A 15,262-nucleotide genomic window follows, 5' to 3' on the forward strand; every position below is an offset into this window, starting at 1 on the left:
CTAGCTTCAAAGCAAAGGGCAGCACAGGGAAAGTTGTCACAGATTCATATATTAACCTCTGGGAGCAGAACTCCATTGATCTGATGGAAGAGTGATGTAACAGAAGAACTCACTTGTTAATCATTTACTACAGACCACCAAACAAATCAGAAGACATTATTAAAACAGATAAATGAATCCTCAAAAATAAAAACCCAAAACAGCTGTGATGCGGATACTTCAACTATCCTGTCATTTATTGGGAGACTAATTTTGCCATAAACAACTCAGAATATTTGATTGTATTGGTAATAATTTTCTCCTTCAAAGGACTTAAGTAAACAGAGCACCTGCTACCTTGGATTTGGTTTTTACTAATAAGAGGAGCTGACTGAAGATATTAAATCTGAAAGAACTCTGGGTGCAAGTAACCGTGTTGTTAGGTGGTTTTTTAAAAACAAAACAAAGGGCCTAGTAAAAAACAAACCATGGATAACAGAAGAACAATTTGAGTAAACTAAAATAAATATTAAAGAAAACGTCATAGGGAGAAATACTTAAAGCCAAAGATGCTGCTGCAACCAGCTGGGATTTCTTAAATAAAATGAAGTTAAGAATAGTGCAATTTTAAACAATATCAATGATGAAGAAAATTTAGGAGATGTTGTTATCCCCTCAAGGTAGACCTGGTGAATATTTTATTGACATTGATCAATTTGAACAGAATCTTGAAAGTCTGAGTTTTTCCTCTCCTTCCATCTTAAGCTCTTAATGATTTAGGGACAAGTCAGGATTAGCTTCTTTCTCACATCTTGTGAGCCGCCCTGTCCCCCCCCCCCCAGGGAAAAGGGCGGCATACAAATAAACAATCTAATCAATCTAATCTAATCCTGGTCTTAAAGTGTTTTCACAAGTCATCTCTGTCTCATTTCTTTAATGTTCCGGGGTATTTCTCAGAAGGACCAGGGGATTTAAAGACATTTAAATTAACTAAAAGACCCTTTACATCCTTACTGAATTGTATCTTCCTCTATTATATTTAATCCCAGTGTATGCTACTCAAGATTTTATATCCTTTGAATGTAAAAACATCTGTTTTCTTGTGATCATCTGTTAAGATTTGTCCATTTGGAGTAAGAAGTGATCCAACCCTAAAGACCTCTTTCAACAATCTTTGAGTAGCTCTGGAAAACTGGAGAGATGCAAGGGGACATATTTTTTGAAGTGTACTCAAGAGAAACAATCCCACGAATTATAGACCAATGAGCCACACCATCAATACCTGGAAAGACGCTAGAGCAGATAATAAAACAGGCCACTTATAACTGTCTTGAAGCCAATTTTGTGATGGTTGAAAGTCAGCATAGCTTCATCAAAAATATATAGCATGAGACAGACCTTATTTCCTTCTTTGACAAGGTAATTTCTTTACTGGACAAAATAAATGCTGTGAATATAAACTCTCAATTTCAGCAAAGCTTCTGATAATCTTCCACGTCAGTCTCGTTTCTAAAAGCTTTTAGAAGTGGTTTTTATGGCACCACATTAAGTTAGTAACTTGCTGACTGCAAAAAGGTACATATCCAAGCTCCATAAGATTTATATGCCAACCATCTCATACACATTGACCCTGGCTAGCTAATAACTAAAAAATAACAACAAATATATATATTTAAAAAGTTGCTCCATTTTAGAAGAAAACAACCATGACACTCTTGCCAAGGAGCCATAATAATCCAATCTCAAAATACAGATGTGCTGGGTTCAAACCCAATGCTAGCCCAGCAACTAGAGCAGGGCTGACGAACTTGCGGCCCACGGGCTGGGTGCGCCATGTGCTAGCCCCGCCCGCCCCCACCCGGTTTAGCAAAGGGAGGAAAGTTCCAAAATGTCACATGACATCCCTGTGATGAAGTGAGTTTGACAGTCCTGAATTAGAGGATGAGTCAAGACTTCGTAGCTTTTCAAAAGACTAAGAAGATCCATCTCCTATCTTAAGGCTTGAGGCTATTGGATAGGCTCTGCTGTGGAAAAGACGTGTATTCTAGGGTCCCTCAGATAAGGCTGTTTAGTAGAGGGGGTGTGGAACATACCTCGGACAGATACCTCAGGGATGGACAATTTTGGAAATCTTACAGACTGAGGGGTTATCCTACCTTGTTTCATCTACCAGTTATCCCCTCATTACAATATAAAGCAAAAAGTTATCACACCTATAGAAGCAAAGTTAACGGCATTTCCCCCAGCTCAGTTATGTTGAATCTGAAGCAGCTCTCTGCCTTTTTATTTCTCTTTTCTATGGAATTATCAAACATGAAATTACCTCCATTACTTGAACTATATGATTTAAAATGATCATGGTGTTCTTTTAACAAAATATGAACTTGAGTCCCTTATATATCTTGTTTTTCACGGGGGTTATTGAAGAGTATAAAAACTGAGATGCTGAGGAACAAAAAAAGCTCAGAGTTTTATTTTTTTGGTTAATATAGCCAGAACATACTAAACACTTCATTTACCAGAAGGCTTATTAGGAGGGAATGCGATGATAAGATGCTCATTATAAAAAGAGAAAAGCCCACTGCTGCTTAGCAACTACTACTACATTTCTTACAATATGGTCTATTAAATTCCTACATTTATTCTGTGTTTCTTAAAAATGGTCTATTAAACTGCTTCCCGTACTGTTTAAAAATGATAAAAGTACATTCAATTACATAACTTGTAAGGATAAATAAACATTTTAATGGTTGCTTTGCTTTGAATTTACTAAGGCCAAATAATAGTGCAGGTATGTTTAAATAACAGTTTTATAGAAATTCACATTTACCATCTAATTCAGAGAAAATCACAAGATTCTTTTGAGCAAAATAGGGTATCAATCCATTGTGTTTATTAGTGATTTAAAATAAGTAATTATCGCAATCACTACTAAACAGGCATGGACAGATACCCTAATTCATATTTAAAATTGGAAATGTTTTTAATTTTTTTAACGATCTATTCATTCAATGACATATAATACAGGGAGTCCTCGACCTGCAACCACAATTCAGCCCAAAATTTCCATTGCTAAGCAAGGCAGTTAAATGTGTTTTGTTCCATTTTATGATTTTTTTTGTCACAGTTGTTAAGTGAATTACTGAAGCTGCTAAGTAAATCATGTAGTTATAAATGAATCTGGCTTCCGCCATTGCTTGTTGGAAGTCGGCTGAGAAGATGACAAATGGGGATCACATGATCCCAGAACAGTGTAATTGTCAAAAATACATGCTAGTTGCCATGCACTCAAATTTTGATCATGTGACCATGGGGACGTTGCAACAGTAATAAGTGTGAAAAATGGTCGTAAGTCACATTTTTCAGTGTCATTGTAACTTAAAATGGTCCCTAATGAATAGTTGAAAATTCAGGACTACCTGTATTATTTCCTTTGAAAATTTGTATTTCTATATTATTTTCTATAACATTTTTAAAAACAAGATTCTTAATCAAGAATCATTAGGTGTTGGGAATCAAACAGGTTTTATAAATAAATAAATATTCATTCTTAATAGGAAAACATCTATTTTATAAGAACTAATTATGCAAAATGATTATGTATTACTCCCATATATTCAAACCACTACAATCTCATAACTATATATTTAGGAATTAATTTCACTGAAAGTTACTGCAGAGTAAAATATAGAAGATTGCACCACGGGAAATTTTGCAGCTCCTAAACTTGGAAATCCTGGAAGTCATAAGAATTAAGTTATACAAATTATAAAATAATACTTAACATGGTAAAAACAAAAGTTATTGCAATGCTAGTTTGGTTTCAAATGGGTTCCTACCTTTGTTATTCAATGATTTCTTTTTAAAATCATTAATAAAGATTAAAGCAGTGGGTAGGCTATTGTTAAAATCAAATAGCGCAGTTCAGGGATGTGAGGCTGTGAGTTTGACACCCCTGGTGTAGTTAAAGCTAAAAATGACTGGAGATTAAAAGGAAATGAAATGATGGAAATGCTTAATCCATCTGCATCTTAGTCTTTCATATAAGTTTTAAGAATTCCTTAAAATCAAAATATAACTTCATGGTTAATAGAGATGAACATGAAAAAGGGCCCGTTTGGTCTAGAACAGTGTTTTTCAACCACTGTGCCGCGGCACACTAGTGTGCCGTGACATAGTATAAGGTGTGCCGTGGGAAAAACACTTTATATATAGTCAATATAGGCACAGAGTTAAATTTTTTTAACATTTTCTAATGGTGGTGTGCCTCGTGATTTTTTTCATGAAAAAAGTGTGCCTTTGCACAAAAAAGGTTGAAAAACACTGGTCTAGGGGTTAAGGTACCAAGCTAAAAAGCAGGAGATTGTGAGTTCTAGCCCTCTCTTAGGCATAAAAGCTGGCTGGGTGATTTTGGGCCAGCCATGTTCTCTAGCAGCATAAATCACCTCAAAGGGTTGCTGTGGTGGGGAAAATAGATGAGATGGGCAGCACATAAATGTAACAAATAAATAAAATAAAATAGGAGCAGGAAAAAATATTAAATACATTTGTGCCTCCATTTTTTAATGAAAGTAATCAAGGAGGGAGATATAAATAAAACAAACAAAGTAAAATGAGAAATCTATGAACCAAATCCGCCCATACTGCATATCATGGTCCCATAGCGACTCAAATATTTTAAATTTAGCCCGGTCAGAGAATGGACAGGAAGTCAGAGTCCATATTGAAAAAAAGATACTGAATGACTAGCTTATATCGAGACTCTTCTTCGTTATGACAAAAAGTCTTGGTGCACATAATGGGCTTCAATTAAGGAAAACAACATAGTGAAACTTTAATGAATGCCTGCCCCAAGGAGTTTCAAAGAAGGTGTAAACTTTTAATAAAAATACAGCTTGAAGCCTTGGAGACAGACTTATATGAGCACTGATCAATTCAGTTCAGAAGTAAATTTCCAAAACAGTTGGAAGGAAGAACACAACGGATAAAAAGCACACAAAGTAATGTCTTTAATTAAATATCTGTTTAGCATTATTTCTTCATTTATCTGTTAAATTTAAGGACTGTTCATCACCCTCTGTGACCCTGGGCAGTTTACATTTGTAACAAATGTTCTCTGGGTTATCACTAAAAGAGTTTTATGGTACAATCATAAGTAACCAATATATTATTTTAAGAGGTTTACCCATTGTTTGGTACCTACTTTGCTCTCAGGAGATCTTGATCCTTCAGTGCTGAACCTTGCAAGTAGATGACCCTTTGGGACCACATGGGAATTTGAAGCACTCTTCGAACCTGAACATCCATCTCAGTGGGACACAATATAACCACATAGTAGTCCTATAAAAATGCATGTTGTAAGAATCAAAAAGAACTAGAAGAAATATTACATGGGTATATTTCATGGATGTTTTCCGTTTAAAATTTATCTTGGAAAAACTTAGTTGAGAGAAGAATAGTTGAAGGATAATTTATTTTTTCACATTTCTAAAGAAGAAAAATGTTCCTATTTATTTCAATAATTATTTTATCAATGCCAAAGTTGCTTTGCTACATATCAACATGTAATGCTTAGTCTCATGCAGAGATGAGTTGAAATCACTTCCTTTGACAACAAATGTTAAAGCATTACGCACGCTGAAAAGGAATCTATGTTTAACAGCAGAAAACGTCAGCTTTGGTGGCTACTACATAGATCTCATTAATCATTAAAAAAGGCTCAGAATTTGACGAAACAACATAAATCTAGTAAAAGGAAGTCCTGGATGTTTTATAGGCCTTTTTAAAATTTTAGAATAACTTAAATTTAACAGATATATAGGTCTGTGACCCATAACACTGCTAAGATTTCATTTGTATGTGAAATAAAATTGTTAACAAATGAGAATATTTCTGGCTGAATTGAGATAAATGCTGATCTGCTTGACTTACCTGGAGTCTAGGATGAGCATAGAATTCATTTAGAAAATCCATAAGGAGGTCAATCTTAAGAGAACTGACACACAAAACAACATGTTTCTCTGTCTGAGCTCTGTGTCGGCTATAATTTCCACCCGATTTTTGTCTTTCCATCCACAAATAAGCCAGCTGCTCAAACTGCAATAAAATAAATTTCAAGATGAAGTACAGCCTCAAGAAGTCAACGAGTAAGAAACCACGTAGTCCAATTGTCTAGACCAGAGATGGGGAACAATGGGCCCTTTATGACTTGTAGACTTCCAACTCTCAGAATTCCTGAGCCAGCATTCTAGGAATTGAAGTCCACAAGTCATAAAGGGCCCATTGTTCCCCATCTCTGGTCTAGATATTTGTTTGCTGCAATTTAATTTAGTTTGGATCATGGCAATATCTCACATACAGATATATAATAAGTGAACAAAGAAGAATAACCTAGCAATACACAACACGCTTGAATATTAATGTGTATTACCATATCACATATACTGTACTTTCTACTTAGTGGAGTGTAGCCAGTGGTATGTTGGCTTCCTTGGTTCTTCTGTAAAGATTTTAGCTGTAATTTATTAATTTAAGCGGTAAATTTGTATGTGCGCTCATTTTGACTTAGCTCCTTTGTTAATGAGAGAGTCAAGATTTAGTCTGAGAAGTCTACCCCTAAAAAGAAATTGTGGCTTGTATTGTCATAATTCTTCTTTGGTTATTAATAAATCAAAGTAAAAAAAGTTATTGTTTTCCCCCCCAAAAAGAACATCACAGGTATAGATGATTATTAGATGGTGAGCCATCTGAATGGAAGACAGATGCAAGAGGTTCAGGAAGCTGCATGAAACAGACCCCCAAGAGAATTAAATTACTAAACAACACAAAAATAGATGGAGATATGGAAATAGAAATGAAAAAGGATTTGGTGTAATGATAAAATGTCTAGTGCATAGGGGAAAAAATAGTTTTGAACAATGTATTCAAAAAGACTAAGCAACGGTTAAGGCATAGAAAAGGCTGAAGAATTTTGACAGAATTTTTAATCAATGTTTTGGAATGTTAGTAGTTTAGCAGAATTCTGATTTTGAAGTATAGTTTTTTCTTCTAGGCAGAGTCTGGAAGACAATTCTGCTCTTCAGCAAATTATTTAAGTATTTATGAATATGGGTAAATTTATTTTATGTTTTTTAAGTGAAGGGTTCAATTTTATATATACAGCATGACAAGGATATGTAATATTTCTTTCTTTAGTGCATTTATGAATTACATTATAAGAAATGCAATTAGAAGTGAAGATATATGCACCGACAGAGGGAAATATTTGCAGCTCAGGGTTTAAACAAGGGGCCCTTGATACTCTTGGAGCCTGTTGTTTTCTTTCAAACATTTCATTTACCCAAACTATCTAATATTATCAGCATGTATGTAATTTTGCATGGAGATTATGTGATATTGATGATGAGAACATGAATGATTTCTGTTAAAGTTTGCAAGGAACAATATGAATTTGAAAATTAATTTATCACTGACTAAGGAAGCTGTTTTTGACAAGAGAAATAGAACAACTGTTATTCCTTTCTAGAAAAGCAGAGCATATGTAGATGAACCAGTGTAGCTTAGTAGAATGTTTACTACAGATAACATAGATGGAGAAACTTAAAAAGGACAGTGGATAATGTAGAAAGTGGATAATATTAAAGGCTGGTGTAAGGAATTAATATTTATTAAATGAGCTAAAGTAGGGAAGAACATGCTTTTCCCCAATTTGTTATTTGAATATAAGTACAATTATATACTATGAATATAAGTACAGTTTACAATTTAATCCTAAAGCAAAGTTATTAATCCTCTTAATCCCACATGTTCACATTAATAGAATAGAATAATAGAATAACAGAGTTGGAAGGGACTTTGGAGATATTCTAGTCCAGCCCATTGCTTAAACAGGACTTTTTTCATCATTGAATTTCATTTTGTTAGATAGTGCCGAATGTTCAAGTTTGGCGCCCAATGTTCAAGTTATGCTATGCTATGCTATGCTATGCCATATTATATTATACTATTACTATACTCCCGTTATTTGTCCCAGCATCTGCCAACCTAGCAGTTCGAAAGCATGTAAAAATGCAAGTAGAAAAATAAGAACCACTTTTGGTGGGAAGTTAACAGCATTACATTTGCCTTCGGCATTTAAACATGCCGGCCACATGACCACAGAGACATCTTTGGACAGCGCTGGCTCTTCGGCTTTGAAACAGAGATGAGCACTGAACTCGAGTCGGGAATGACTAGCACATATGTGCGAAGGGAACCTTTATCTTTATGATACGATACGATACGATACGATACTAAATGGTATACTAATGCTAGAGAACAAAGAAATTATTTTATATGTAAATGAAGATTTTGAAATGATGCAAAATACAAGTGTAAAAAAGTTCAAAATTAAAATGCTATTATTCTGTCTTTTTATAAATATAATAATATTTTTACCTGTATTGGTAATACTACAAGGGCAACACAGATCATAATTACAACCAGCAATTTGGAAGGCCAGATCTTGGGAGTAACATCCCCAAATCCTACAGTGGAAAACGTCACTATGCAGAAATAGAGGGAGTCAAAGAGAGTCAGCTTGTTTCCTGCTCGTTCCAGATGTTGTATTCCACAAATACTACAGAAAAAATGGATTTAAAAAAGAAGCATCTGTAACTAGATACATTACAATTCTCTTTGGTCAAGGGATTAATTATATCATATACACATTTGTGTTAATGTAAAAGAAAAAATCAAAGTACTGTTTTATATTTCACCGAAGTCTGCATATTTCAAAATTAATGAACCCATGTTATCACTGATCTCAAACACTGACATATATATGAGACCCAATTAACTGAATGTAACAAGAGAAAAAATGCACTTTTTCATTTGAAACACTGAGCAACTTGAGATCATATGAAAGCTATGTGTTTCTTAAATAGTCATTATGGTCACCTAATGATCATAAAGTTACTTTTCTGGAAAGAATGTTAAAATTATAGTCTTTCCTATTATAGGGCCTATAATAGCTATCATAGCAGCAGGCAGAAGACAGCTGAACTGAGATTTTACAGCATTAATAGCAATAGCAGTAGCAGTTAGACTTATCTACCGCTTCATAGGGCTTTCAGCCCTCTCTAAGCGGTTTACAGAGCCAGCATATTGCCCCCAACAACAATCCGGGTCCTCATTTTACCCACCTCGGAAGGATGGAAGGCTGAGTCAACCCTAGATAGCCTCAATTACTACATACTTTTGAACAATATTTAGAGACACCGTGTTAGCATATGCAAGCATGAATATATAATTCCATCCCATCCTTATCTACAGTCAATTTAATGAAAATCTAAACCTGATAGTAAAACCTAAAAAAGCTTGAATATGTAGTTATACTATGCTGCACAATTTAATGAAGTGATTCTGTACATAAAACAAGCTTGGATATCTTCAGTGCAAGTTACCTCAACAATATTCCTCTGCAGTTACTCAACAATGTATGTATGTATGTATGTATGTATGTATGTATGTATGTATGTATGTATGTTACATGCACACACACAGACACACACAGAATATATCACAGAAGTACAACCCCTCACATTTTGTAAATATTTAAGTATCTCTTTTTATGTGACAACACTGAATAAAGGACACTTGGCTACAATGTAGTGAGTATACAGTTTGTATAACTGTATAACTGTTTGTATAAGAGCATCCGGCGACTTCAGCTAGTCCAGAATGCGGCCGCGCGAGTGATTGTGGGTGCACCTCGGTTCACCCACATAACACCTATCCTCCGCGAGCTGCGCTGGCTACCTGTTGATCTCCGTGTGCGCTTCAAGGTGCTTCTTACCACCTATAAAGCCCTTCATGGTAGTGGATCTGGGTACTTGAGAGACCGCCTCCTGCCGATTACCTCCTCGCGACCGATTAGATCTCACAGATTAGGCCTCCTCCGAGTGCCATCTGCCAGCCAGTGCCGGCTGGCCACTACGCGGAGGAGAGCCTTTTCAGTGGCAGCTCCGACCCTCTGGAACGATCTCCCCGTGGAGATTCGTACCCTCACCACCCTTCAGACCTTCCGCGCAGCCCTCAAGAGCTGGCTATCCCGCCAGGCCTGGGGGTAAAGACTTGATCTGCCCCCACCCGAATGTTGAATGAATGTTGTTTATTTTTTAATTATGTGTTATGTTATATGTTACTGTTTGTATCCCCTCCCTATAAGTTGTTAGCCGCCCTGAGTCCCCTCAGGGAAAAGGGCGGCCTATAAATAAACTTATATCCAATATCCAATATCCAATAAATGTGCTGTCCGCTCAAAATAATACAACACAGCCATTAATGTCTAAACTGCTGGCAACAAAAGTGATATACTCCATACGCGTGCATGTGTTTTAGAATTATACTTAAGGAAAAAAGTGGTAAGGTTAAAAAATTGGGCTTCAACTACTTGAAATGAAAAAAAAAACAACGTAGTGAAATCCCCAAAGGAAGTGATATTCTGAAAGAGCTCTGAAGCCAGGAAGTTTACAGACTGATGATTGAATGCACAGATCGCGCTGTTCTTTAAGAACTCTCTCGAGCAGACTTAGAATCCCCTTGGAGAGTTCTTAAGGGAATTGAAATTTTTGACGCTATAATAACAAAGGCAGTCATATGTGGGGGGAAACAAGCGGGTATGTTCCACTTGATCATTTCCCAAATGGTCCTATGCAGCATGTCGAACTCTGTGGCATGGAAACTTGCTTGGGATTTCTCATTACTGAAAAGAGCAGCTTTTCATAGATAATTAAAATTGTTTTCCTTTAATAAACTCTGACACTTTGTTCAAGAGGATGTGTAAGAAGCGTTATAGAAGGGAAAGATTCATTTTTAACTCCTCGGTGAATGGTGGCTCTGAAATAGATAAGCCTGGAATTGGGTATTTTCAAGGATCCTAAATCTTCTTTACTCCTAAAGTAATGGGGGTAAATCTATAACTTATTTGCAGATAGTCCCTGACTTATGACAATTGAGACCAACATTTATGTTGCTAAGTGAGACATTTGTTAAGTGATTTTGCCCATTTTACAATCTTTTTTGCCACAATTGTTAAGTGAATCACTGCAGTGTTAAGTTAGTAACATGGTTGTTAAGTGAGTCTGACTTTCCCATTGAATTTGCTTAACAGAAGGTCACAAAAGGTGGTAACGTGATCAAAGGACACATCAACTGTCATAAATATCGGTCAATAGCCCAGCACCTGAATTTGGATCATGTGACCTGGGCGATGCTGTTATTATAGTGTGAAAAATGGTCATAAGTCACTTTTTTCAGTCATCTTATAACTTTGAATGGTCACTAAATGAACTGTTGTAAGTTGAGTACTACCTATTTTTATTTATTTATTTGTAAAATTTATTAGCACAATATTTCCAGATTCTGGAATTAGTAATATGGATTTATTTAGAGTTGCCTTTAAAAATAATGTTTTTACAAGAATCAACATTGTATAAGCAGTTTTTAAATAAGTAAGGAAAGCAGAACAAAATAGCAATAATGCCTATTACAAGATATCCTCAACTGTTTTTGCCAGTGGAGAAAACAAAATGCATTTTAAGTGCCATGGCTGCTGCTATGGGAAGAGAGATCGGCCAGTCGTCAAATGCCAACTATGATGCTACAACCAATCACTAAACAAGTCAGAGGGAGGAAGTTAAGGGAGTTGCCTAAGGGTGCACTGGCATAGACTAGCATAGATATATCAGTATAATAAAAAGAGCTGCAAAAACCACAAAAAAGAATAAATAAATAGAAAATCCTAGCAAAGAGGAGAGGATGTGGATAGCAACCGGGGTGCAAAGAGCAAATCCGTGGTTTGTGAGTATCAAACCCTTTGAACAGCTTTATCAATAAAATGTGGTCTTTTCTTATTACTATCCATTAAAAGGTTCTGCAGGTTCAATCTCTTCCTGCTTTCCTTAGTTTCATCTGAATCTGCCTGTGCAATAATGGCTAATATTTTACTAAAAAGACATGAAAAACACCTTGCAGCCCCTTAATTTGCTTGAACATCTACATTTTGAAAAGAAACTTTGTGTCTTAATGAAGGGCAAAATTATAAGCTGCAGTGAACTGTGCACTGGATGGGGAAAAAAAAGGAATAACCCTAATGCCTAAAATTAGTCCCACTTATGTACTGTCTGAACTTTAGAATATTGAGTCATTGTTTGCTGTTTTTTAATCATTAGCACTTCCCCGTGAAAAAAATGCACTTCATGTTTATCCCAAAAGAACAAACAAAAACCATTCCAAGCATTTATTTCCCGAATATAAGGTTAAAATTTAACCACAAGTTGGAGAAATCATGGCACAACAGCAACTTTCCTGGTGTTTAGAACAACTGTCCTAAATTGTAATGGGAGCCCCCCCCCCCCAAATGGCTTCCTCTCTGTAATGTTAACCGTGGAATTGGGGTTGGATGGAGATATTGGGAGGCATGTGGGCCAGGCTTTTCCGAACAGCTGATGGAGAAAAGCTCTTTTACTTGGCTCTCATTAGATGTAAGAAATGCAGCTTTCTGTGCTGGCCTTTCATTGTGGAATTCTTTTCTTTTTCCCCTTCAAAAGTCCATTGAAGATCAGTTCCTGAACAGGAGTTGACTAAAGTGCTATTTGTTCATTTCAGAATGGTGAAGTTGCTCAGTGGCAACTTCAAAATGACTGCCATGTTCACCTTCATTATAGGACTTGGGGAGCAATTTCCTTACAGCTGCAGTTATTCGTAGCCTCTTACCTAACAATAGCGCTTATTTTTAAAAATGATGTTCTTCCAAGATAAAAACTATTCATGGAAGGTCTCAAAGCTAAAAAGATACATGAAACGTTACAGTCAGATGCAAAATGTATAGAAATTTCTCTTTCATCTCCTTCAGTTCTCCATGGTCAGCACTCCTAGCCTGAAATGTCTAAAATTACGGGAAGACATAATATTGTGGAATGTTCTACAGCCCAATACGCAATGCAAGATGTTCTGATGAGAATATTCGTGGCATTCTACAAACATTCATGAGATTCTAAAAGGGCTCAAATCTTACAATTTGGGGGAAATGGTAGAAGGTAAAGGACATTTCTGGCAATCTTCACAGTGACTATTCACTATTTTTCTAGCCTTAGGTTTTATCTCTTCTCAGGGGAAAAATTTGAAAGAACCAGGCTGCTACTTTGTTATTACTTGGATCTTGGTTGGTTATGATATAATCACCTGATTTCAATTTTGATTTATTGTAATACTTATCTAACATTTTAAACTAATGAAAGCTATTTTCAATAGACAGATTTATATTATTATTGTTTTTTTTAAATAAAACTAATGCTTTAATGTTTGTTTTCTTTTTCCATCTTTTTCTTCTCATCCTGTTTTTCCCCCTTTAGAATTGTGAAATTAGTGCTTTAATAAATTAGGAAAACAACACAAGCATGACAAAGGAATATTAAAGCTTTTTGGAATGCAATTCCCAAGAAGAGGCAAAAAACTACAGAGTAACAACTACAGCATAAAAGGAGGTAAGCTAATGGTTAATAAGGAAAATTCCAAAATACAAATTACATGGCACACTATGAATGGGCCAGAAGCATAACTTTCAAACTTTCATGGAATTTGTATGCCGCCCACTCCCTGGGGACTCTGGGCGGCTCACAACAAATGTTAAGAACTACAGTGCATGTCAAAAACAATAATTAACAAAAAAATATTTCTCATGAAACCATTTCATGTGACATGACTTAACGTATTGGTATTTGAGTAAGCCATAGTTGTCCCACTTGTATCTTCGGGTGATTCTAATTTTTATACACCCCCTACTGCCACCTCTTGTTTCTCTGCCAAAACAGATACTTAGATTAATGTGGCAGTTATATGATGCTTTGCAGCAGAATGTGCTGCTTTCCTACATGCCGTGACATGTGTAATATGAAGAAACATTGCAGACGGAGGAAATAAGCCTCTAGTAAAATTTAAAAATAAAACAGCTTTATTACCTTGAGGCTGGTGGGAATAATTTAATCATCTTCGAATTCCATGGGGGAATTTGTATGAATTGCCCCCAAATTCCCAAATAATTGTATTCCTAATCTGAAATATTTAGGAAGACCTATGGTTTACAAAACCAATGAGAATATGAAAACACTGTTAGTGTTTAGGGAAAAAAATCCCCAGTGGCAAAATGGTGTTAACAGGGGTGATGGGTAGACTATTGGAAGACGTGAGAAAGACCAGGTTAAGGGCAGATCATCACTGCATGATGGCACAGTGGTTAAAATGCAGTATTGCAGACTAACTCTGCCTGCAGCCAGGAGTTCAATCCTAACAGGCTTGTCTCAGCTTTCCATCCTTCCAAGGTCGGTAAAATGAGGACCCAGCCTGTTGGGGGCAATATGCTGAGATTGTAAACTGCTCAGAGCCTGCTGTAAAGCACTATGAGGCAATGCAAAAGTCTAAGTGCTATTGCTATTATTTATGAGTTGCTAAAAGTTCATAACATGGTTGACTTGATGGCACATAATCAACCAATCAATTGATGGATTTAATAATTTGCAACCCAGGGACAACAAGGGAAAGAACTGCCATAAACACCTAAATTCAGGCATTCTGATACTATAAAATGTACATTACAGTTTTTGAACACAATGATGTTCCATTCTGGTACTATTTTTATTTCAATGTACATTTGTCCAAAAGAGGGAGGGTATAACAATCAAAATTAGCTGGTATCTTCCTGCATGCATTTTCTTGCTTCCTTTCCCTTGTGTGCTCCAGAGGAGAGATTTCTGCCTGCCTATCCTGCTGCTTCACTTGAAAAATCAGAGACATAAATTGGATTCTGTAGGCAATTTAGAGTGAAAACTGTTACAATATTGCACTTTATGTGATTGTGTAGCCAATGATTCTTGAAAGCATAATACATCTGTCTTGTGCTGTCAGTAGTAGTAAGCACTAAGAGCAAGAATACAAAATAATAGTATTTGCTATTATTTTTAAGATGAATTATTGATTATGTGCTACTTTTAGATATAAGCAGCTTTCCTTCTGCAAGTATAGCTGCAGTTTATACAGCTGGATTGAAACAACAAAATTGTTCAACTACATCATGTCACACTGGCAGGTCATAATCTAGAAAGCAAGATCAATTATTCAGAATATATGCACTTATTGCAATGAGCATGGAATTATGTTACAGAATCCTGGGATTGGCTGGGCATATTTTGGGCCCTTTTATTTAATCAGGAAGGTTTATCAGTTTTTTTTAAAAAAAATGCCTTTG

General features: G+C 35.9%; 1 protein-coding gene across 4 annotated transcripts in view; it reads right to left on the minus strand.

Annotated features, from left to right (window-relative positions):
- Positions 1-15,262, minus strand: part of KCNT2 (potassium sodium-activated channel subfamily T member 2) — a 211,238-nt gene that overhangs the window by 82,906 nt on the left and 113,070 nt on the right. For all 4 annotated transcript variants that reach the window (XM_087719176.1, XM_087719175.1, XM_087719174.1 and 1 more), the window contains exons 11-13: positions 8,416-8,596; positions 5,911-6,075; positions 5,183-5,319 (exon numbers count right to left, since the gene is read on the minus strand). In XM_087719176.1, coding sequence (XP_087575302.1) covers positions 5,183-5,319; positions 5,911-6,075; positions 8,416-8,596 — 483 coding nt within the window. The remainder of the gene's footprint in view (positions 1-5,182; positions 5,320-5,910; positions 6,076-8,415; positions 8,597-15,262) is intronic.

Source organism: Thamnophis sirtalis, unplaced genomic scaffold (assembly GCF_051295495.1).
Source record: "Thamnophis sirtalis isolate CommonGarterSnake01/CBP01778 unplaced genomic scaffold, rThaSir2_p1.2 scaffold_7, whole genome shotgun sequence".
NCBI classification, from domain to species: Eukaryota; Metazoa; Chordata; class Lepidosauria; order Squamata; family Natricidae; genus Thamnophis; species Thamnophis sirtalis.